We start from the raw sequence: 22,688 nt of genomic DNA, 5'->3' as shown, positions 1-22,688 counted from the left end.
CTAGTTTTGGATGTGTGTCGTTTGATGCTTTTATTTGGTTTGGAAAATGGGAGTCCATTTGGTATGGGTTAGTCCGATTAATAGGTTTTGTGTTTTGAATTAGAATGAGTCGTTGGAGGAGGGGCAGGAGTATGCCATTATGCTTTATACCTGGAGGAGCTGCTCACGTGCAATACCGCAGGTAAGCACACGGTTTCTGGCTATATTGTGTGTTTGTCATTGCAATTACTCAAATAACAAAACACGAATGTGAAGCAATTTGCAACATTCTATTAATCATTTGTGTTATTTTACACATAAAGATGTCAAATGTTTGCTTTTCCCTAGTTCTAAAATGTGAGAATTTGTGTTCAAACAAATTCAAATGATAACGACAAACGTTCTGTTTTTGACTGCTGGTTGATCACGTCAGTTTTTGAGATAATAGAGATAATTAATTTCAGTCTTAGTCTTACGATATCTCAATTAGATAAAGTGATATGAAGTTTCCCTAAACCACGTTCTCCCTTTGCAAACACTCGAATTTGATTATTTTTGGCTGTTTTTCTCTTCTAGGTAAAATGCAATGAACAGCCCAATAGAGTGGAGATCTATGAAAAGACTGTAGAGGTCTTGGAGCCAGAAGTCACTAAGCTCATGAATTTTATGTACTTCCAGGTAAATAGTATATATTTATTCAGTATTATAAGAAAGAGACTATTCTTGATTGGTCATATTAAATCAATGTTATAATTTTTCTACCTTTTTTTTTGTGTTACTCTTCAAGCGCACAGCTATCGACCGTTTCTGTGGAGAAGTCCGTCGTCTCTGTCACACTGAGCGCCGAAAAGACTTTGTCTCCGAGGCTTACCTGTTAACGCTTGGAAAGTTCATCAACATGTTTGCTGTGCTGGATGAGCTTAAGAACATGAAATGCAGCGTCAAAAACGACCACTCTGCCTACAAACGGTATAATCAGAAACAGTCATACAACCATACAATTAATTACCACAATAGACAGTAGATGGCAGCATCAGTACTGCATGTAGACCAGGGATGTGCAAAACTGACTCAGCTTCCTCTTCACTCCACTGCTTTTTTCTATGTGCAGCTTTTCAACACAGGGCATAAAGGAAACTTTAGGGAGTTGGGTGCAAACTATATACCTGGATCACAACTCAAGTCTCTATCGCTGTACATCCCCCTTCAGCTGCCCCATCAGTGCACCTTACATTTTAGGGTTGTCTGTGTAGATCTATCAGAAGACCATTGCTTAATGTGTGTTTGGTGTGGCTTTTAAATTCAAAATCTGTTTCTGGCCTTGATCCAGCGCTGCTCAGTTCCTCAGAAAGATGTCAGAGCCCTCATCCATTCAGGAATCTCAGAACTTGTCCATGTTCCTGGCAAACCACAACAAAATCACCCAGGTTAGAAAACTTTGGATAACATTGAATTGAAAAATGCCTTAGTGGTGAATGAAAGTTTCTAGCATTAGTATGTGGCGTTCGATCATGTATTATGTTCTGTCTTCCAGTCTCTGCAGCAGCAGCTTGAAGTTATTAATGGATACGAGGAGCTGCTGGCAGACATTGTGAACCTGTGTGTCGATTACTACGAGAACAAGATGTACCTCACACCCAATGAGAAACACACGTTGCTCAAAGTTAGTGAAACCTGGCCCCTAAACTGTGGATTGACTAATGATTGCTCCTGTGATCCTTTGCTTCTTAATTGCAATAATCCCTTGAAGCAGTGTTGCCAGTCTTGGTTATTCTATTTTTAACTGTTGTTTCACTTCCCCAGGTAATGGGCTTTGGCTTATACCTCATGGATGGAAACAGTAGCAACATCTACAAGCTAGATGCCAAGAAGAGAATAAACCTCACCAAGATTGACAAGTTTTTCAAGGTATGGATGTTAATGAATGTGGTAAATATGTATCCATAAACATGTTTTATCAGTTTGTTTTGTAATTCAGCACATTACAATATCTTACAGCAATTGACCAACAAACTGTAGGCTATAACCTACCTTATATTTGCATTTTCTTTCAAAAGAAAAAGGCAATTTATTATAGTACAAATAATGAAGCAATGCAAAAGAATGCAAAAAAGATATAAATTAGGTTTAAATATACGTGATTCTTGTGCAAAACTAAACAGCTTTAGACACTGTAGTACTCCATACACAGCAACATTTCTTTCTTTGATTCATCATAATTGCTGCTTCTTTAAAATAAACCCTTACTTATCTCAGACTGTTAGTAATATTTGGTGGCTATTGATTGTCAAGTGACTATAAAATCATTCTTCTGATAAGGTTTGTCTCTAATTTGTCCACTTATAGATATGTCAAAATCTGACAGCACCACAGTTTTATGAGATTAGCTGTTCTCTTACGCACTGTGAACACGAGGCTTTTCTGGGTGATAAATGAGCCTTACCAAGTAAATACAAATCAGACTTCCTGGAAATTTTAAGTGAAACATAATATACCTTCATATTAATCTGTTACATTTTACCAGCAAATGTCAAAGAGCACCTGGTTCAGTTTTATACTTACAACTGTGAACTGTAAATAATAATCATAGGTAAAATGTGGCTGCAAATTGCAATTAATAGATTACTTTGATCATTTGCCTGTTGACAAATTGTGACTTTTCTGTAAACTTAAAAGTGTGTCATCTCATGTCCTAATATCAGACAGATGTCAGACTTAATTTATAGCAAAGTCAATTCCATTCTATTGTGGTTGATTGTTAATATTTTTCAGCACCATAATTTAATTTTGCCATTTGTTTCTTAATCAATCTGAAACATTTCCCCACATTTGGTTGTTCGTATCCTTTTTCTGAAATATCCAGCTTTCTAAGTCAGACTGTGTGAGCACTGATATGGTATTAAAACAAATGTGTGTGTTTTGTGTTCATAGCAACTCCAGGTGGTCCCTCTGTTTGGTGACATGCAGATTGAGTTGTCCCGGTACATTAAGACCAGTGCTCACTTTGAAGAGAACAAATCCAGGTAAGAGGAACACACACATGTTTTGTTTCCTTGAGATGTCTCTGTGACAGGAAAGTGATGTGCCTGCTAAACATTAGCTTGGCAGCATTGTTATTGTGAGCACTCTTTGTGTGCTAATGTTAGCATTTAGCTAAAAGCACTGCCTTGCCCAACTACAGTTATGCAGAATGGTTGTAGACTATAATATGCAATCATGGATAAGAACATAGTAATGTGTAATGCACTGATATAATAGCACTCCTCTCTCTTACCCCCTAGGTGGACTTGCACATCTATATCCAGCAGCCCCCAGTACAACATCTGTGAGCAGATGATTCAGATCCGCGAGGATCATATGCGCTTCATCTCGGAGCTGGCTCGCTATAGCAACAGCGAGGTTAGTGTGGAATTAAAGGGCTTAAAGTGAATTACTCAGGTACAGTTCTGGTGAAAATTTGTCATCAGTCACGTTGTTGGAGGCGAGTACCTGCTAATAAACTTCTGGAGTGGTATCATGGATGTGTGTGTGTTCACCTCTATGCCAGATATGAGCCCATTCAATAAAGGAAAGTAATAGTAAATCCACCACATGGCTATTTCAATTGTCTTGTTGAGCTTTGTCTTATGTTAGGGAGGTTTTTAATTCCCACTGGTGATGTAACAAGGTTTGGAGCAGATGTTTTGCCCCAGTGGATTTTCAAGGGTCACAATTCACTGTGATTCAGAAATTTCACTGACTGACTTTTGGAACTGAATTGCTGATGTATGCAGACAGAAATGCTGAAAACAACCGGATAAATTTGCAGTTTGCAGTACATTTTATTAAATCCCACGCCACTTTGCCCTTTTTTACCATTTTCTTAAAGCCTCGCAAAGCCTATGTACTGACCTGTTCAGTGAATAAGTCTGGATTGTGTGATCTGAACAGTGTGTAACTTTGTGTCCATGTAGGTGGTGACTGGATCGGGGCGTCAGGAAGTCCAAAAGACAGACTCTGAGTACAGGAAGCTGTTTGATTTGGCCTTGCAGGGAATCCAGCTGCTCTCCCAGTGGAGTGCTCATGTCATGGAAGTGGTGAGGAAATATTGATTGTACAGCCAAGAAAATACAATAGAATTGGGTTTATTTGTTGTTGTTTTTTTCTGGCCAAATTTCTAAAAACCTTCTGATTTGCCCATAGTACTCCTGGAAACTGGTTCATCCAACAGACAAATATTCCAACAAGGAGTGCCCTGACAGTGCTGAGGAGTATGAGAGAGCCACCAGATACAACTACACAAGCGAGGAGAAATTTGCTCTTGTGGAAGTCAGTCACAGACAGACATTATCACATACATTAAGTTTTTTTTTTTTTTTTAAATGATAGTAATCCTGACACTGATGAGATGTTATGCTTTTGCCAGGTGATCGCTATGATAAAGGGACTCCAGGTGCTAATGGGGCGCATGGAGAGTGTATTCAACCATGCCATCCGTCACACCATCTACTCAGCTCTGCAGGACTTTGCTCAAGTCACTCTGCGTGACCCACTGCGACAAGCCATTAAGAAGAAGAAAAATGTCATCCAGAGGTATCGATCACATGACAGATTACATCTTGATTATGAATTCTCACACCCATATGCCCTGCTCATATTGGTTATTTATTCATGTATGACTCTATTCAATCCCTGTTCCCTAAAATACACAAAACAAAAGATTCTTTTTGTACTGAGTGCACAGGACTGCAGGCCGATAGAGGCAGACTTAAGAGGATTTTGTAGAGGTTTACTTCACAATAACAGTGTATGTCTTGCCATAGGTGAAGAGATGTGTCATTGCATTTTTCCAATTGTCCTCTTACTGCAGTGTCCTCCAGGCCATCCGGAAGACAGTCTGTGACTGGGAGACTGGCCGGGAGCCTCACAACGACCCAGCTCTCCGTGGAGAAAAAGATCCCAAGGGTGGCTTCGACATAAAGGTTCCTCGTCGTGCTGTGGGGCCCTCCAGTACACAGGTCTGATTCCCCCCCCCCACACACACACACACACCCACACACACACATACACCTTGTGTTAACCGTTTGTCTTGTTGTTCTTTCCCAAACCTCAAGGTCACGCACACTGTTACCCCAGCTGCTGCTAGTCCACATTAATCAGGGTCATGATGCCCCCTGTGGGACATCAGATTTGAGCTCAAGTCTGCGACATGTCATGTCGAAATGAAACACCTCTGGATAAGGGAGTTAATATGAGCTCATGAGGTTTCAGGCGTGGCTGCTTTGCATCACACATGTACCTGTTATGTATTGTTGTCTCTTCATGTAAAAAAAGAGAGAAGCCTTCCCTTCCACAGTTCCCTTGTGTGGCTCAATTTCAATCTATACATTACAGTGCTGAATAGGAATTGTCTGCACACTTATGTTATATGCTACGCATAGTGCCAGTGTTTGCGGATGAACGCGTATTGTCATCCATTCTGTCACATAAACCCCACAGATTCATCAGCTTAGTTCTCAATTCCGAGAACTAATCTTTGTTTTCCAGGTGCAGGACTAGAAAGCTCAGTGAAGTAATCACCTTCTGTTTTTATGTACCTTGAATCAGCAGAATTTAGCTCTAGTCCATGAAGTATTAAAGTCCACTTAGGTGAACTCAAGCAGGAAAAGAAAAGGATACTGCTTAGGCCATTAAAAACAGAACATTGACAGTCCTTACTAATAACGAAAGATAATGTTTTTATCATGATGGAGCTGACACAGATGCACGAGCTTTGCTAGTAGCTTTCCACCTGTAATGGGATAAAAAAATACCTGTATTAGAAGGATATGTGGTGTTTGGAGAATCAAGATTCAAAAACTTTATTAATCCTATAGAGAAATAGCTTTGCCTTATTACAGTTGATGCTGCTTCTAGAAAACCATCAATATGTTCACAGTAATGAGATTTACTTGCAGTGTTTCTCTTTTTTAAAAAATAATATATGTATTTATATCCAGCTGTACATGGTGAGGACAATGCTGGAGTCCCTAATTGCTGACAGAAGTGGCTCTAAGAAGACCTTGCGCAGCGGTCTGGAAGGTCCCACCATACTGGATATTGAGAAGTTTCACCGCGAGTCATTCTTTTACACTCATCTACTGAACTTTAGTGGTAAGAAAAAAACACCAGTCTAACCTATAGCCCCCGAAAGCAGTTTCTATAATGCAGAACCCCCATTAAATGGAGCCACTTTTATAAAACTGGTTTTCTCTTTCATGCAGAGACCTTGCAGCAGTGTTGTGACCTCTCCCAGTTGTGGTTTAGAGAGTTCTTCCTGGAGCTGACGATGGGGCGCAGGATTCAGTTCCCCATCGAGATGTCCATGCCCTGGATCCTCACTGACCACATCCTCGAGACCAAGGAAGCTTCCATGATGGAGTAAAATGTCTTTTTTGCTTCTTCTTCTTGTTGACACTTTAAAGTAGCATTCCTTGCCCATTACTCTTCAATACGTACCTCATCTATTTCTTCCTATACTATACTAATCAAATTTCATTCACCCTTTAAAGGTTAGTTTTTTTTTTTAAAGTTGTTTCCATCTAGAAGTGGAAAGACAAGGTCTCCTAGTCTACCTTGATAATTCGAAGGACACACGCTGTTTCTTTGTCCTTTCCTAACCGGATTTTGTGCTTTGAATTCACTGAGACGGACATCTGGCTGTGTGAGATTATTGGTGGCATTACTGGCCAGAGGATTTGAAGAAACTACAGTGGCTGAAACTTCTTATCTTATCTTTTAAAAAAGGATGCTGGGTGAAATCCTAAACCTTTGGGATTAACCATGAATGTTTCATGGGTGTTTTAAATCTTTGCTGCGGGATTATGTTGATACGAGGCAGGTTTTTCATAAGCCATTAAGCACGTCAACTGGCATGAACCATAAGTGCTGTAATTCTTCAAATATTTATCAAAAATGGCTGAAATATCTGTGTATTATCACTGTATACGAATGTTTACAAAGCCCAAATACATTTCAATTTCAGTTTAAATGAGCTGATTTAAGCTGACTGTATAAATTACACAGTAGTAACAGTAATACCTGCTCCGCACTATGTTCACTCCTGTTAATTTTCTAGATTTGTAATGTGAAATTTCAATTAAGGGTTTACACATTTGAAAATATTTATGTTTTATGTTATGTTACACCTAAATTTGTCTTTGAAAAGACTGCAATGAATCATGGGATTTCTCTGGTTTGAAAAATATCATGGTATTTTCTGTACTGTCCTTACTACATCTTGAGCTCTGAACCAATGTGAATGCTTATCGGTTTCCTTTTTCCTTCTTTCTTCACTTGCTGATGCATCTTTGTCACTCTTGAATGCAAATGAAGGCACCTGAGAGTAAAACTTTTTTTGTCCTTGAATCGTCTCCAGGTATGTGTTGTATCCCTTGGATTTGTACAATGACAGCGCACACTACGCCCTGACCAAATTCAAGAAGCAGTTCCTCTACGATGAAATAGAGGCTGAGGTAACAGACTAAACAATATATATGGCTGATGTAATTGATTTATATGAAGGGTGATTAGGTTTTTTTTCCATCTAAACAACAAACAATATGGTGTTTCCTGTGATGTCAAAAATACATTCTTCACATTTATCTATTTTTCCATATTATTCACAGTTGCAGTCCTACAGTGTATTAGCTGTTATTTCCTAGAAACTTTTGTCATTACATAACAGCTTATATAAATGCAACTAATGTAGTAACTAAAAGCTTTGCTAATCTGCATGTATGTGCAGTTGGAGTAAGACAAAGCGATGACGGAGAAGGCATGACAGCTGTCAAACGAATAAAAAGAACTGCCTATCTAGAAGAATTGTGTGTGTGAAATCATGTTAGATTCCATAACTCAGAATACAGTTGGAAATATACACTCACTGGCTACCTGATCAGGTACATTGGGACAACCTAATGCAATCCATCAGCAGCTCTGCCTGTATTTCAACTTTTACATGGTTATAAATTCTCAGTTTTTAAGTTGAAACTGTCAGTGGAATTATCACCTTTCTGTGTGTTTATCATTGAGGTCACAGTGGGTGTTTGGAGTCATACAACACATTACTTTTTCCGCATTATATATGAAGTGGTTCTAATGTTTGTTGTTGAACTCTGAGAGATTGTGCTAATGTTTCTCTGTAGTAACGTTTTTGCTGTTAACATATGCTCAAACATGCAGGTTTAATTTGAAACTCTGTTGTTGTTTCAGGTAAACTTGTGCTTTGATCAGTTTGTCTACAAACTGGCTGATCAGATATTTGCCCATTATAAGATTCTTGCAGGAAGGTAAGTGAAACGTGAAATGTTCATATGTACTACCAGTAGACTATTGCTCAATTAATACATTCAACCAACTTTGACATCTCATGTTGTCACGTCTCACCAAGTGAGCAGATAAGTTGAAATGGTCACAGTGAACAATTAAAGTGGTAACTAGGTAGTATTTGAGCTCATCCGAATGAATGTAAAGAAAACAATTGGAACTATAGTTGAAATTCACTAGATTACAATAGTTTCTTTCCAAACAACCAGTTTAACCTCACTTCCTTAAATCTTTCAGTCTTCTGTTAGACAAACGTTTGAGAACTGACTGCAAGAACCAAGGTGCAAATATTCCCTGGCCTGCCTCAAACCGCTACGAGACTCTGCTAAAGCAACGCCACGTCCAGGTATATCCTTTACCAGTCATGTGTGTTAAACTGTCACCTCAGTTATTTTGCCATCTTGTTGTGTTTCCCTTTCTAACGGATTGTGAATCTCAGCTCCTAGGCCGCTCCATTGATCTGAACAGACTTATCACTCAGAGGGTCTCAGCTGCCCTTTACAAGTCTCTAGAGCTGGCCATAAATCGCTTTGAGAGTGAGGACCTCACCTCAATCATGGTATGGTTCTTCTATTCTGTCACTGTTGTGAGATTATGATTTGTGTTGTGTATAGGGTTGTAGACCATTTGTTTATTTATTGCTTTTTTTTTTTTTTTTTTTAAGGAACTGGATGGTCTGCTGGAGATCAACCGCTTGACACACAAGCTTCTCAGTAAATTCTTGACTTTGGACAGCTTAGACGCCATGTTCCGGGAGGCCAATCACAACGTGTCTGCTCCTTATGGCCGGATAACCCTGCATGTCTTCTGGGAGCTCAACTATGATTTCTTGCCCAATTACTGCTACAATGGCTCTACTAACAGGTGTGTCAGTTTGGGACACTGAATCATAAATTTACTGCTAAGGTCAATGCCTGTTGTGTCTGAATCAGCCTACTTGGCTAATTAACTCATTTAGAACATTTCATACAAAATAGCCATCAGGTCTGTTTTTCTTTTTTATTCCTGCAAGCTTGCATCAGCCCTGATTAATGGTCATGTTGTAGTTACATGAGTCATAAATACACACAGGTGGCAGAGTTTCACTTCAGATTTGAACAAGTACGTAGATGCAGGATACAATACAGTAGTAGCACAAGCTCCCCACCTTCATTCTTTATGAATCGGTTGTGTGTTCTTGGTAATTGCACATTTTGTTTAGGCATTTGCAACACAGATGTACAAGAACACAAAACATATTGTCAAGGACAGTAATGATGGACAGAACTGTGATAATGAAAGTATTAATAATTCCCTTCATTGTTATTAGTCAGCACATTATTTAGTAATTAGTTCATTTAATATTTAGGTAATTATGTCAGAAAAAATGAACAATCCCATAACAATTTCCAAAACCCAGACTAACAGTCTAAAGCCTGAAAGAATCTGATTTCAGAAATCCAATAAAACCAAAACAATAACCAACAAATATTCACATTAAAGAAGCTGTGTTATGTGAAGTAACGTCACTAAATGTAATGCATATTGACATTGCTGAACTGATTTTTAATAAATTATTCTCTCTTGATATTTTGATTAAATTATTATTATTTTAAGCAGTGTGTGTCCTACAGCAAACAAACATAAATTTGTTGGCTGTGCACCTGAATATTGTTGCAAAATTACCTTTGCTAGAGCCAAGAAAGGAAGCTGTGTGCATCCATGCACTATATCTCCATGTTCTTGATGGTAGAGGGTACATGTTTAAATAGCTGCGATGTGTGTTTTTAGGTTTGTGCGCACCATCCTGCCCTTCTCACAAGAGTTTCAGAGGGACAAGCCGCCTAATGCTCAACCCCAGTATTTATATGGGTCAAAGGTCAGTACATTTTCCTTTATGATCACCAACGGCAAAAGCGTTGTACTCTGGATTTATTTTCCAGTACAGTATTCCATTAGTGGAGCTTACGTGTTTTATTGATTTCTGGCATGACCTAACGGTGTATGATCTCTTTTGAGTCCACATTGCGCAGCCAAACATTCATTACATTTTAGCAGGATACAGAATTTCTAGAATGCAAGTGGGAAAGCATTTATGTTATGGAAATAATGTGCAAAATCTCTTGCAATATGTGCAAAGTAAATGGAAGAAAGTTGCTATTTGTATGTAAAGTTCAAAGACACTGAGATTAAAAATTTGATAAAAAAGTCATTTACAAAACATTCAAACAAATTATATTGACAGGGATAATCTGTGTGTAATTTTAATCTTTGCATTAGTGTAGTAATATTTTGCGGTGTCAGTGAAAATATTTTTATTTTTCCTAAACCCAAGTTTGAATTTCACCAGTGATTTAAAAATACTCAGTGACAATTCAATCTGGACATAACAATGCTGTGATGACCTCAATCTGGTTGACTCATGCCGGCTCGCTGCCAGACAGCTTAGTGAGTGTCCTCAGCTCCTGGTCCTGGTTAATTATGTGGCAAGTGGTCTGTGACGGGAGGAGGGGGGGTTGCATGATAGTGGCATGTTTGCAGCTATCCTGGCTGCTGCTTCTAGGAGTATATAGGCGTCCGGATCCAGACATGTCTTGGAGGGTCGCGTTTGTCACCACTGGGCAGCCGTCTGTGGCTTGGTTGGAGATGGAACAGATGGTGTGGAGACATCCCCACAACAAAATGGCAGCGATAACCAGGAGCAAGATGCAGCAGGTCAGCCAGACACCCATGGCGAGCTCCCAGCCAGCTCTGTCATGACCTTCACTGCTCTCGCTCAGCGTGCTAAACACCTGGCACTGCTCCCGTACTGGATTGGCGGCCTGGCAGGTCACGCACAAGAAGTAGGCGGTCTGGGGGAGGAGGTTAGCTAGGTGTGTGCTGGTCTGACTAACGGGGATGCGCTCCTCATGTGTGAAACTCTTGCGCTTGTAGCCCATGATCAGGCTGTTCCAGTTTGCGTCATACATGACGCTGTAGAAGGTGTCCCGGCAGGTGGGGGATGATGGCCAGCTCACTCTGGCTGTGGTGGCAGAAATGTTGTAAATTACGACCCCCATGATGCAAAGCTGTTTCTCCCTCTTTGCCTGTCTGTCAGAGGGAAGTGCTCACTACGTTTCTACAGCTTTTCTGTGCTCAGTTTCAAAGCGACTGGAAAAGAGAGATGACATAAACATAGATGGAATTTCAGATCATGTTTGTCATAGCAGTTGCTGATTGATGTGTTTATTTCCACCTATAGGCTTAAATAATGAGACCCCACAACTGACATGTAGTCAGCATGAAAATAGCATTTTTGTTGGTGGTGCTTGTTTGCTCATGATTACAGTCTGTTTTAATCACTTTAATTAGAGCATCTCTTCTGTTATAACTGCAGAACTGACAGAATCCTAACTCAGCACTATCCAAGTTGCATATAATCACACATTCTATTAAAAAAAAAAAATTACAAGATCATTAGCCATAATGGAAAAGGTTGCAGTCAACCACTCAAGTGTCCCCCAGCACAAAACAGAGTATCATGACATAATAAGCATTGTGTATGAGGGATTATCTGGGGCCAAGTGCAGTGGTGGGAGGGAGGTGAGCTTATGTACAGATGCTCATCAAATTACATAATACATGATGATTCACAATGATCTGTGAAAAGGCTCAGCGGTGCTGTCAGTCACCTTACAAGACAGGTAATTATCTGCCGGCCTTGATAAGCTATTAAGAGGAACTGGTTGGGTTTTAATGATTTTCATTTCATTTTTAAGCATGTTTTATTATATTTATTACACTTTTGTCATAATTGAATACAATATAACAGCACAATTCTTATCTTCAGTGTTGAATAATTATTAATTTACCTAAACTGAAATGCTGGGTCAACCTTACCTCTTGCTGTATAAACTAATGCTATGTGGGCGTGGTGCTTAGTAAGGACAAAGCACATCCACATTACATAGATTTTGTTCATTACCACCTTATATTTGTGTTTTTTTTTCTTTTAATAAACCATCATAAATGCTATTAAAGTAATGTTTTCAGATACAGGTGGTAGTAATACCAATAGTCAATTTAAATATTTTATGTCATTTTATGATTTAAGTCAAACAGGCAAGCTTGTATTTGACTTTGACTTGGAATAAAGCATCCTTTGATATGTTTCTGTGTTGCATCAGCTGTAACCCATAGAAACAAAACATAACATAGTCTATGTTAATGAGCCATGTTAAGAGAATCATATTGGTCTTTTGTTCAGAGCAAGATACGAGGGAAGACTTACCCAGCAAGCGTCTCCAGCACGTGTTGAACATATCAATCTGTCGCACCTGAGATATTGATTCTAATGATGCCCTGCTCCTGCTGTTGATCTATTCCACTGTCACTGTACTAAGAGCTCTGATTCCGGGTGCTGCTGTGTAGATTTTCAACCTCAGGAGTGGACCAGAGATTGATGTGTCCTTTTCTGTGCTGCTGCCACACTAGTGGGAGTGCTGGTGGATTAGAGCAACATCATCTTCCAACTCTCTGCTGACAGGCGAGAGAGGGAGCTCAAATCTGTTGCAGTGGATGCTTTAAAAAGTGCACTGTGCATCCAAATGGGTCATTATATAAATTTTTAAAAACGTGTTCAATGTGGTTTCTCTAAAATTGTTTCTTCAATCAAATGACATCATATCCATCGTGAATTTCATCTTGGCAAGCATGCAATTTGAGGCCATATTGTCTCAAAAATCTAGCTGCAGGATCTAGTGGCCAGCCAAAATGTTGTTCAGTTGGTCAGTCCATCTGTCCAACATTTTGTTCCAGAACAATTTCTGTTATTTGCTGGCCCGATTCTCATGAAAGCTAACATGAGTATTCATGATGTCCAGACGATGCTTTCTAATGCTGCTACTGATCCCGATCAGCTGCATTCACATCAAGCACTTGTTTACAAATATTAAAATCTAAAGGGCAGATTAGTATGAAATGTATCTGTTGTATTTTTAACACTTTTATTTAGTGTTTGCCTTCAAGCTGAATGTTTTTAAATTTTTAACCGGACAGTTTGCCATGGGGGTTACACATTCAGAGTTAAAATCTTTATACCGGTGCTTCCATGTGGTACCTTTTTACTGTTTTGACTCTGGCTGATCTTTCCACCACTTTGGTTCGGACTGAAATATCTGAACGACCGTTAGATCTTATACCAACACAAGTGGGGCCATTTCCTCTAAAAGCTGAACTATTGTTGAATGGATTAGGACTGGTGGTGGCTTAGTTAGTAGAGCAGACTTTGCCCATAAGGATCAATTATAAAAAGTATTAGTATTACAATGCTTTGGGGATCAATTAATATAAAGGGGTAACTATAGAAAATATATAATACAAAGTATCAATTATTATCATTATTACTGTAAAATGGCCTGACTTTTTTGTTTATTCCCAATCTTTATAACTTTTTCCAAACTAACTTTTAATGCAGACTTGAATGTGAATGTGTTGAAAGTTAAACCTGTTGACTGTGAACAAATGACTCAGCCCTTTTGTACCCACGAATACACCCACAGGAGCCAAATTCACCGTCAGTACTGATGTGTCAATGGTGCTAGGAAGCAGTGGCATTAATAGAAAGTTTGATCTTTTTCCCATTTGTCTTTCAAATATTCACTCTCACTGCCTGATGCGTCAAGAATGGGGAGAGAATACAGTGTTATGTGAACAAGAAAACATTCAGCTCTGAGTTTAACATCGTCTCATTGTTGCCTGTATTTTCTCTGAATGTAGACCTTGAACCTGGCGTACACCAGCATATTTGGCTCCTACAGGAACTTCGTGGGTCCCCCACACATCAAGGTCATGTGCAGACTTCTGGGCTACCAGGGCATCGCTGTGGTAATGGAGGAGCTACTCAAGGTCGTCAAAAGCCTGGTGAGTATGACACTAACGTTTTTTTGTGGTTCAGTGATTTGTCATCATCTTTGTTCCCTCTTAACTGAATGATTTACGTGTACAAACTGCTGCCTAATTCTCTCGTTTTCTTCTGTAGCTTCAGGGCACCATAATGCAGTATGTCAAAACCCTGATGGAGGTGATGCCCAAGATTTGCAGACTTCCCCGCCATGAGTACGGCTCCCCAGGTAGGTCAAGATGTAGCTAGATCAGTCTTACAGTACTGAAGGACTGATTGTAAAACTGAGCTAATGAAATTTCCATAAACCTCTGACAACTATGAAGTGAGCTTAAGATTCTTTTAATTTGTGTTGTATTATATTCTTAGATCCTAGAAATACATTTATTTTTATAGAATTTCCATTGAGAAACTGAAATCTTTAAAGGGAGATCCTTTCAAATTGTCATTAACTGCAGTGATATTGTAATATATAACAAAGGCGACATATTGTCTGAGACATCCCACACCTCACGGGAATGCAATATTTTTAAATAACGACATAGTCTGACACTGAAAAATAAATGGAAGAAGATTGTCCCTTGGCTGCAGTGAGTCTGTAATTCAACTGCTAAAACAGCTATTTTGAAAACTTTATTGAAAAGCTTTCAAAGGTGAGGAAACTAGTTATGTTGTAATCGAAATAAGTTTGTTTTTAAATGCCAATGACAAGCAGCATGTGCTTATTACAGAAAAAGTTATAGTTGATGCTGTAATGGTTGGTTGAGACTTTTGTGTGACAGGTGTGAAGTAAGTGTGAGATTAGTTAATTTTCTTTATTTTTTATTTTTCCAGGTATCCTGGAATTCTTCCACCACCAGCTCAAGGACATTGTGGAGTACGCTGAGCTCAAGACTGTGTGTTTCCAGAACCTGAGGGAAGTGGGCAACGCCATGCTGTTCTGTCTGCTGAGCGAGCAGAGCCTGGTATGGATCACTATTCAGTCAGGAAAATTCAAAAGCTGTAGCTTTTTAAAAGCTGTACATGTCGGCGCTTTGATTTTTATGTCCTTTTATCTTTCTTCTAGTCCCAGGAAGAAGTTTGTGATTTGCTGCATGCTGCACCTTTCCAGAACATTCTTCCTAGAGTCCATGTCAAAGGTACATGCAAGGAAAAGACATGGTTTACTTGCAGTTGGAAACCTCTTTGTGTTGTTTTTATTTTGAAGCCAAGAGGGTTTATGGCAATGTTGAACACCCAGGTTCAATTAATGAAGGAACAAAAATATTTAAAAATGAGGATAACGTCACATTTACAGATTTGTTTTAAACGTCTTTTGTACATGCAAAGCAGAAGCACCTTCCGTGGTGGTCTTTGCCTTTTTTATTATTTACAATGTTGGAACATGTTCAATTTAATTTGGCTTTTTGGAATAATATTTACAAAAAAGACTCTTTTCAAAGTGAAACGGATGTCTACAAAGCAAATAAGTCAAAATATAATTTACTACTTTTCAATTAACTCGGCTAAATCATCACCGGTGCAGCTAATTGGTGATCACTTGAGTGCAAAACAAATATCACAAAAATAACAAAAATACCCCCTGGACGAAAAAGATTATTGAAAAGCAGACATCAGTGGATGGATACAGGAACATTGTCTAGTCATTAAACATCTTTTGGAGTACAAGTTAAATCCAATATTAAGAAATGGCAGAAATATGGCACGTGTCTGTTTAGAGCAGGCTGTCTGAGGGACTGCAAGAAGCAGAGTAGTCAGGGCGGCGACCAAGACACCTCTGACTCCTCTGGACGAGTTACAAGCGAGGGAATTTCAGACTTTGCCCAACATTTAGTTTGCTGGTTTGTCACACTTCCTGACTTCTAAGATAACCTGATGCTTTGTATATACAATTTAAAATTATGATCGTATACCCCTCTCGTACACTCGGGGCTATAAACAGTGTATGTCAGATTGGACATTAACTACATTGTGCTTTCATGGTAATAAATATACAAGCAACATGGCTTGGTGATGTGGATAATAGTCTAAACAACAGTGGAGCTCTAAAAGAATGAGAAATACAGTATATGGATACGCAGATAACAACCTTTTTTTTTTTCTTGGGATTTGTTGATAATCGGAATAATAATTAAGTAGGTGTGAGATATATATAATATAATCATTTTGATAATCAAAATAACCAATATCACCAAACTTTCTTTTTCTGTGTAGAGGGTGAACGGCTGGATGCCAAGATGAAGCGTTTAGAAGCCAAATACACAGCTCTTCATATGGTTCCACTGATAGAGCGCCTTGGCACACCACAGGTACAGTCAGTCAAAAAATGTCAAGACAGTACTCCATCATTATGTTCTCACAGCTTTCAGTTTCTATTGTGGAACGAATCCTACAACATGTCTCTTGTCCTGTCCTGATTGTCTTCTTGTCAATGGCAGCAAATTGCCATTGCTCGTGAGGGTGACCTTCTGACCAAAGAGAGGTTATGCTGCGGTCTGTCCATGTTTGAAGTTATCCTTGGACGTGTGCGAGGCTTCCTGGACGACCCCATCTGGCGCGGACCACTACCTAGCAATGGCGTGATGCATGTGGATGAGTGTGTGGAGTTCCATCGACTCTGGAGTGCCATGCAGTTTGTGTACTGCATCCCTGTGGGAGCCCACGAGTTCACAGTGGAGTGAGTACAGCGGTTGATACATCTGAACTCCATCCTTGTGCAATTTAAACTGTCCCATCTTTGTTCATGCACCCACCTATTCCTGTTTTGCAGGCAGTGCTTTGGAGATGGCCTCCACTGGGCTGGGTGCATGATCATTGCCCTCCTAGGACAACAGAGAAGATTTGACATCCTGGATTTTAGCTATCATCTTCTAAAGGTGCAGAAACATGACGGCAAGGATGAGATCATCAAGAGTGTGGTGAGTTAGAGAAGAGAATTAGCTATAGACTTATGTACATCTTTTAAGACAACAACTTTACTCTGTCTTGAGATGACTTTGTTGTGAATTGGCGCTATATTAATAAAGATGAATTGAATTAAGATATATATCAGTGCCTCAAATGGCGAAGAGCCTTGCTGTGGCCATTAACTCTGTGTTTGTGTCATGGCAAAAAGGACAATATCTGGTCTTAGACATCAAGTGTAATCAGTAAAGAAGCTTCAACATCCAGGACGTCTTTTAGGGCTTTATTATCTTGCAAGAGATAAGTTCATCGACAGAGTTTCAAGCCTCCATTCTTTGCAGTTTATACTTCATACATCCCACATTAATTTGATATCTTTCTGTTGCTGGGCAGAACATTCTCCATCCTCAGACTACTGCCCCCAGCCCCTTTTCCCTTTTCAGCACTTTGATAAGCACCTGCGGGAAGGAGTGACTGTGGGTCAGTACAGTGTGGGATAGTGTGCTGTTAGACAGTAACTGACCTTGGAGCAGTTCTGCAAAAACTTCAAGATAAAACATGTATTTGAGACAAAGTTTGAACAACATTTCAAAAGTACACTAAGTACAAGTTGCCATTGTAACTAAAATGCTAAGAGTAAAATGCAATCATTTAATCATACTTGATTTTCCATCACAGATTGTCACCTTATAAAAATGCAGCAAACCATTTCAAAATATATTTTCAACTGAACCTTGCATCAAGTAGTTGAAGAGCTCTTCCCCAGAGTTACATGAGAAAGATGACACCACATGTTTGTATGCTAAACATGAAGCTGTAGTCATCAGGTAGTTGCAGCTGGGGATCAGCTAGTTAAGCAATTGTCCATGAATCACAGGGTCAATTCAGTTCCCAGTTCCTCCTGGTAACTTGTGCACTGAACCCTGAATACCTTAAATGTAGCAGCCTGCCTACAAGAATATATTGGTATACTTATAATTGATATTTAAAGTGTATCAAAATCTAAATCAGCTTAGCAGACAGGAGTCTCACAGGAAGACACTGAAGCTGACATAAAATGGTATTAAGTAAAATCATATAACATGGTAATGTGTAAATTTTAAAGTCTGTTAGAGTATTATCTGCAACCATGTTGGAAGTTTCTTTCAGCTTCTCTTTTTTAATGCTAAGTTAAGAGGCTGATGGTTGTAGCTTCATATTAAACCGACTGATGAGTCAGTGTGGACTCAGTCTTCTTAAGAAAGCAAGTAAATTTATTTCCTAAAATAATTAACATTCAAAGCACCACAGAGCTGCCAGTCTCTAAAAAGCTGATTTGCCCAATACATATACCTGAGCAAATATGCATTTTATTAAATTGTATTCTGACTAAATACACCTTTCTTTAACACCATTCTTTGTGTATTGTGTCTTACTCTTTCCTTTAGCCACTAAAGAAAATGGTTGACAGAATCCGCAAATTCCAAGTCCTCAACAATGAGATTTTTGCCATCCTGAACAAGTACCTGAAATCTGAAAACGGAGAGAACATGCCGGTGGAACACGTTCGATGCTTCCAGCCACCAATACACCAGTCACTTGCCAGCAGCTGAGGTGCTGCTGCTGCTGCTAAGGCCACTATCAATATAATGGACCAGCATGAAGTTCCAAACACTGTTAGCATTACCAGACTATCTACAATGATTCCTCCCCATTTACCTTAGTCTTGAGTAGCAAAGGATCAGTAAATGGGGCCACACTTTTTTTTCTGGATTTGTTTTTTTTGAATTTGTATTCACTCGTGCCTTATCAGAAACGACTAGATGTTTCCCCTTTTTGGACAAACATTTCTTTGTTTTTATACTTGCAGAGAACAATAGATCAGGGAAGGGAAATTAGTTTTATCAGATAAATATTTAAGGGTTTGCAGTGGTGGATTAATATGGGTGAACAATAACATATTTTAAGTGGAGCTGAAAGTAAATTTGTATTTTCTATACCGTCGAATGTGCATGCTAAACATTTTAAAAGAAACTGAGAAGTAAAGCTCATACTCACATTAAGCATTTATTCACTGCCTTGTGTTTCAAATGTTTTAATCATTTTAAGTCAATAAATATGTAACAAATCTCTTCAGCCATCTCAAAAGCTTTTCATTTAAACACTACAAAAAAAAAAAACTTCAGAATGACTCCAACAAAAATTACTTTCCAATGTCACAACTCAAATTCTGGTGAATGTCCTTCAAAATTTTGTCTGCCTGGAACTCAGAATATATATTAAAACGAATCTTTTTGATTTCTAGAAAGTAAGTCAGTGCATGAGTATGCATGTACTTATAACAAACCATTAAAAAAAACTCTTATGGAGCTAGAGGAATGAATTAAAGTTCTAAATGTAACAAAATATAACAAGGTCATATTCTGAGAAAATTAAGGCAAATTAAAAGTCAATACAATCCACTGGTCTGTCCCAAGTCACTTTCCCCCATACAGCTGATTGTCTTATTTTCATTTATGTCTACAACGCCACTGAGTCATTAAGGTGCTGGAAACAAAATGTTCCTTAATGATCCAACGAGGATGTGATCACCCCATTTCTTCTTGAGAGACTATCAAAAGGCAAACCCATTTCTCTGTCCTCTATGCTCTCCGGGGATTCATTGTTCAGCAGTTCATAGTTGTGGGACGTCATGCCATTGGTTGCAGGAAAGGACCGTTCTTCCTTCCTCATGGACACAGCAAGAGATGCCAAGCTAACATTAATATCTTTAAAGGCATGGAGCAAGAATATACCCACAATGATTGTGAGGAAGCCACTGAGAGTACCGATCACATCGTCTGAGCCCATGTGCTCCCACTCTTTGAAGAGAATAGCTGAGCATGTGAGCACTGATGTGGTAAAGAACACGTAGTAGATGGGCGTCACCAGAGAAGTGTTGAATATGTCCAGAGCCTTGTTCAAGTAGTTGATCTGTGTGCTCACACAGGCCACTAATGCCAGAAGCAAGACCCATGCCAGTGGGTTTTTACCAATGTTCTTCCCAGCTATTGCTTCCTTTATGGCAATTCCCAGTCCTTTGACACAGGATACTGATAGTGCTCCGATTACTGAGCAGATGGTTATGTAGACAAGGATATTGGTCTGGCCATGGCGGGGACCCACGATAAATATGAAAATGAGGGCTACGATGATCACCACAGTGGCAAAGAGAAAAAACCCTGGGGAAAAGGGTGGAAAGGAATGTTAGGTTGGACTTTGTGATAGGCAAAGGTGCAATCAGCTATAAGTACCATCCTGAGAGGCATTAACGTGCATTTTAAAGGTTACTTAATGACAAGAACATTGGCTCTGCTATATGCCATTTTCATGTATTCTGCTTGACAGTGGGAATGAAGGTAAAAAATATAATTCATGATACAGGAAAACACTCTAGTACATGATCTCATTTGTTCTTTACCTGGGTCAACCAGCTTCTTGGCCATGTGGTCCAGGCTGTTGATCTCTTCCTCTTTAGGTGCGTGAATTACCATGGTGGTGGAGCCCAGGATACTGAGCAGGCAGCCAAGCTTCCCATGCAGGTTTAACCGCTCCGTCAGGAAGTACGACGACAGCACTGCACTGCAATGTGATATTTACATTCAGCCACTGTTACTTCGCTCCACAAATCAATTCACAAACAAAAGCAAATGTCAGTGTGGACATGGTTTGACCACCCAATTCATGCAGTGGGTCACCTATACCTGACAAGCACACTGAGGGCTCCCAGTGGAGTGACCAGAGTCGCAGGAGCAAAGGCATATGCTGCGAAGTTGGCTGCTTCACCAGCCCCCACTGGAAAGGATTAAAATACACGAGTTAAATATGGAACATAGGATATTATTATGAAGGCAAGTTGAGATAATGCTAAATTACTGTGTGAAAATATATGCAAAACATTTAAAAAACAATCCATGCATGCAAGTTTGTTAATTTGCAGGCACTGTAGGTTAGAACTGGGTTAAAGCTGAATAAATGTAATTAATTCATTAATTAAATTAATGAATTAATTCTTCTCATCAATTACCCTGTGGATTACCAGATCCATGCTACAGTAAAATGCACTTACTTGATAGCAAACCAGCCCACCATAACCATTCTTTTAGATATGCATGACCACCCTGACCTGAGGAGAAAACATATTTTCAAACAATAAGATTTTGATTTGCATTTACATAACACTTGCATGTAAACAAAATCTGAAGTACGTAATGCTGACTTTAAGGCGGTGTTCTACGCTGGATCTAGTGAAGGTAATAATTACCAGGTAGTACAAGGACACCAAAGACTCTCAAACACACCCCACACCACACAAGGTGCAGCACGGAATGTATGTTTGACATCATTAAGTGTGTTAAAGGCTTGTCACCACTGGTTTGACTTCTTAGCCAAGTTTCAGTGTTGCAAGACTGAAGCGGGGAGTGACTTAACGTGGGTAACAAATGACAGTGTAATAAATGGTTTCTTTGCTTTGGCTTAGCTGTGATGTGCATCATCTTACCTGCCCGCATTGATCCCTTCCTTGCCAGCCTCAGAAGTCCTTTCTTTTTGAGGATAAAACTGCCTCCAATGAAGATGCTAGAACTGATAGCCAAACCCAGACCGATGTAAAAATCATACTTCCCCTTGTCTTGACCCATAGTGAGGCTGGATGTGCTGTTGTTGTCTGTCACATTTACCACCGCACAGTGCAGATGCTGACCTAAAGTACAGTTCTGGCCAGTCCAGACACCTGAGAGCAGGGCACAGGGGAAGACGAGACATTACCAAACAGCAGTGAAGACGTGAGCTCTGTAACATCATCATCATCATCATCATCATCATCAAAGCGATGACCTACCGTTTCCGCAGGAGAAATTACAAACAGGAAAACCATAATTCAGCTTGAGGGAAGAATCCATCAGAGTAACTGCTCATTAAGCACTATGTAGTTCACTACGGGCGCGTCCCATACAGACACGCAGAGGTAACTGTGGAATAGCCAATCAGCTGTCTGGGTATTTCTCACAAAACGCGTTTGTCCCGAGTGCAGGAATTCAGGAACTAACACTCACCTTACTGTTAACCTGTGCAGCTAGGTGAAGCTCCTTTACGGGCTAGCCACAAGTTTCCCTCTCGGACACAGGGTTGTTGTGATAAACACCCAGCTATTACATGTTAGGACACTATTCTAAGCGGCAGCGTAACAGCAAAGTTGCTGAATCGCGTTTAAATAGCTCATAAGTAATTCATTTCTTTAGAAATGTGCCTCGTAAATCACGTTAGCTTGGGTTAGCGAGACTAGCACGGCGGCTAGCTGGTGGGCTAGCGAAGGCGGCTAGCGTCAACGCAGAAGCTGAGTCAACAAGAGTCAAATACCTGTCCAGAGGTGGCTGCTTTCCCCAACAATAAGACAGCTGTAGCAGCTGAAGGTTGGTTAACAAACAGCCCACTTCCCGGCCCAGGAACCAAACATCATTTCTTCTTTCCGCAGTCAGCCTGCACTCACACACACTGCCGCACCGCAACGCTCTTCTTCTGCTTCTCAGAGGTGATGTGGCCGCTTCACGGACCGTGTGCCTTCCGCAGGCTGAAGTCCGGG

The 22,688-nt window shown here is 39.7% G+C and overlaps 3 protein-coding genes across 5 annotated transcripts in view; 1 reads left to right on the top strand and 2 right to left on the bottom strand.

Annotated features, from left to right (window-relative positions):
- The window catches only part of cyfip1 (cytoplasmic FMR1 interacting protein 1), a 26,222-nt gene extending 7,018 nt beyond the window's left edge, over positions 1–19,204 (top strand). For both annotated transcript variants that reach the window (XM_067512366.1, XM_067512365.1), the window contains exons 4-31: positions 104–181; positions 556–657; positions 767–948; positions 1,310–1,406; positions 1,514–1,642; positions 1,783–1,887; positions 2,911–3,002; positions 3,261–3,378; positions 3,933–4,055; positions 4,162–4,287; positions 4,385–4,551; positions 4,829–4,976; positions 5,958–6,111; positions 6,222–6,378; positions 7,376–7,472; positions 8,212–8,288; positions 8,563–8,671; positions 8,765–8,884; positions 8,990–9,189; positions 10,096–10,183; positions 14,062–14,205; positions 14,324–14,414; positions 15,020–15,150; positions 15,252–15,324; positions 16,400–16,494; positions 16,624–16,862; positions 16,956–17,103; positions 18,517–19,204. In XM_067512366.1, coding sequence (XP_067368467.1) covers positions 104–181; positions 556–657; positions 767–948; positions 1,310–1,406; positions 1,514–1,642; positions 1,783–1,887; positions 2,911–3,002; positions 3,261–3,378; positions 3,933–4,055; positions 4,162–4,287; positions 4,385–4,551; positions 4,829–4,976; positions 5,958–6,111; positions 6,222–6,378; positions 7,376–7,472; positions 8,212–8,288; positions 8,563–8,671; positions 8,765–8,884; positions 8,990–9,189; positions 10,096–10,183; positions 14,062–14,205; positions 14,324–14,414; positions 15,020–15,150; positions 15,252–15,324; positions 16,400–16,494; positions 16,624–16,862; positions 16,956–17,103; positions 18,517–18,681 — 3,555 coding nt within the window. In that variant the 3' untranslated portion in view covers positions 18,682–19,204. The remainder of the gene's footprint in view (positions 1–103; positions 182–555; positions 658–766; positions 949–1,309; positions 1,407–1,513; positions 1,643–1,782; positions 1,888–2,910; positions 3,003–3,260; positions 3,379–3,932; positions 4,056–4,161; positions 4,288–4,384; positions 4,552–4,828; positions 4,977–5,957; positions 6,112–6,221; positions 6,379–7,375; positions 7,473–8,211; positions 8,289–8,562; positions 8,672–8,764; positions 8,885–8,989; positions 9,190–10,095; positions 10,184–14,061; positions 14,206–14,323; positions 14,415–15,019; positions 15,151–15,251; positions 15,325–16,399; positions 16,495–16,623; positions 16,863–16,955; positions 17,104–18,516) is intronic.
- On the bottom strand, positions 10,667–12,804 carry LOC137131302 (fibronectin type III domain-containing protein 9). The gene is made up of 2 exons (XM_067512374.1): positions 12,575–12,804; positions 10,667–11,454 (listed from the first exon to the last, which is right to left on the bottom strand). The coding sequence occupies exon 2, from the start codon at positions 11,361–11,363 to the stop codon at positions 10,725–10,727; it is 639 nt and encodes a 212-aa protein (XP_067368475.1). The 5' UTR covers positions 11,364–11,454; positions 12,575–12,804; the 3' UTR covers positions 10,667–10,724.
- Positions 19,123–22,688, bottom strand: nipa2 (NIPA magnesium transporter 2). 2 transcript variants are annotated; one of them, XM_067512371.1, is made up of 6 exons: positions 22,466–22,688; positions 21,609–21,839; positions 21,177–21,233; positions 20,812–20,902; positions 20,529–20,689; positions 19,123–20,289 (listed from the first exon to the last, which is right to left on the bottom strand). In XM_067512371.1, the coding sequence occupies exons 2-6, from the start codon at positions 21,745–21,747 to the stop codon at positions 19,634–19,636; spliced, it is 1,104 nt and encodes a 367-aa protein (XP_067368472.1). In that variant the 5' UTR covers positions 21,748–21,839; positions 22,466–22,688; the 3' UTR covers positions 19,123–19,633. The 2 variants fall into 2 exon arrangements, with proteins under 2 accessions (XP_067368472.1, XP_067368471.1); XM_067512370.1 differs by lacking the exon at positions 22,466–22,688 and adding an exon at positions 21,948–22,332.

Source organism: Channa argus, chromosome 8 (genome assembly GCF_033026475.1).
Source record: "Channa argus isolate prfri chromosome 8, Channa argus male v1.0, whole genome shotgun sequence".
Taxonomy (NCBI): Eukaryota; Metazoa; Chordata; class Actinopteri; order Anabantiformes; family Channidae; genus Channa; species Channa argus.
This window is presented reverse-complemented; position numbering and strand designations above follow the sequence as displayed.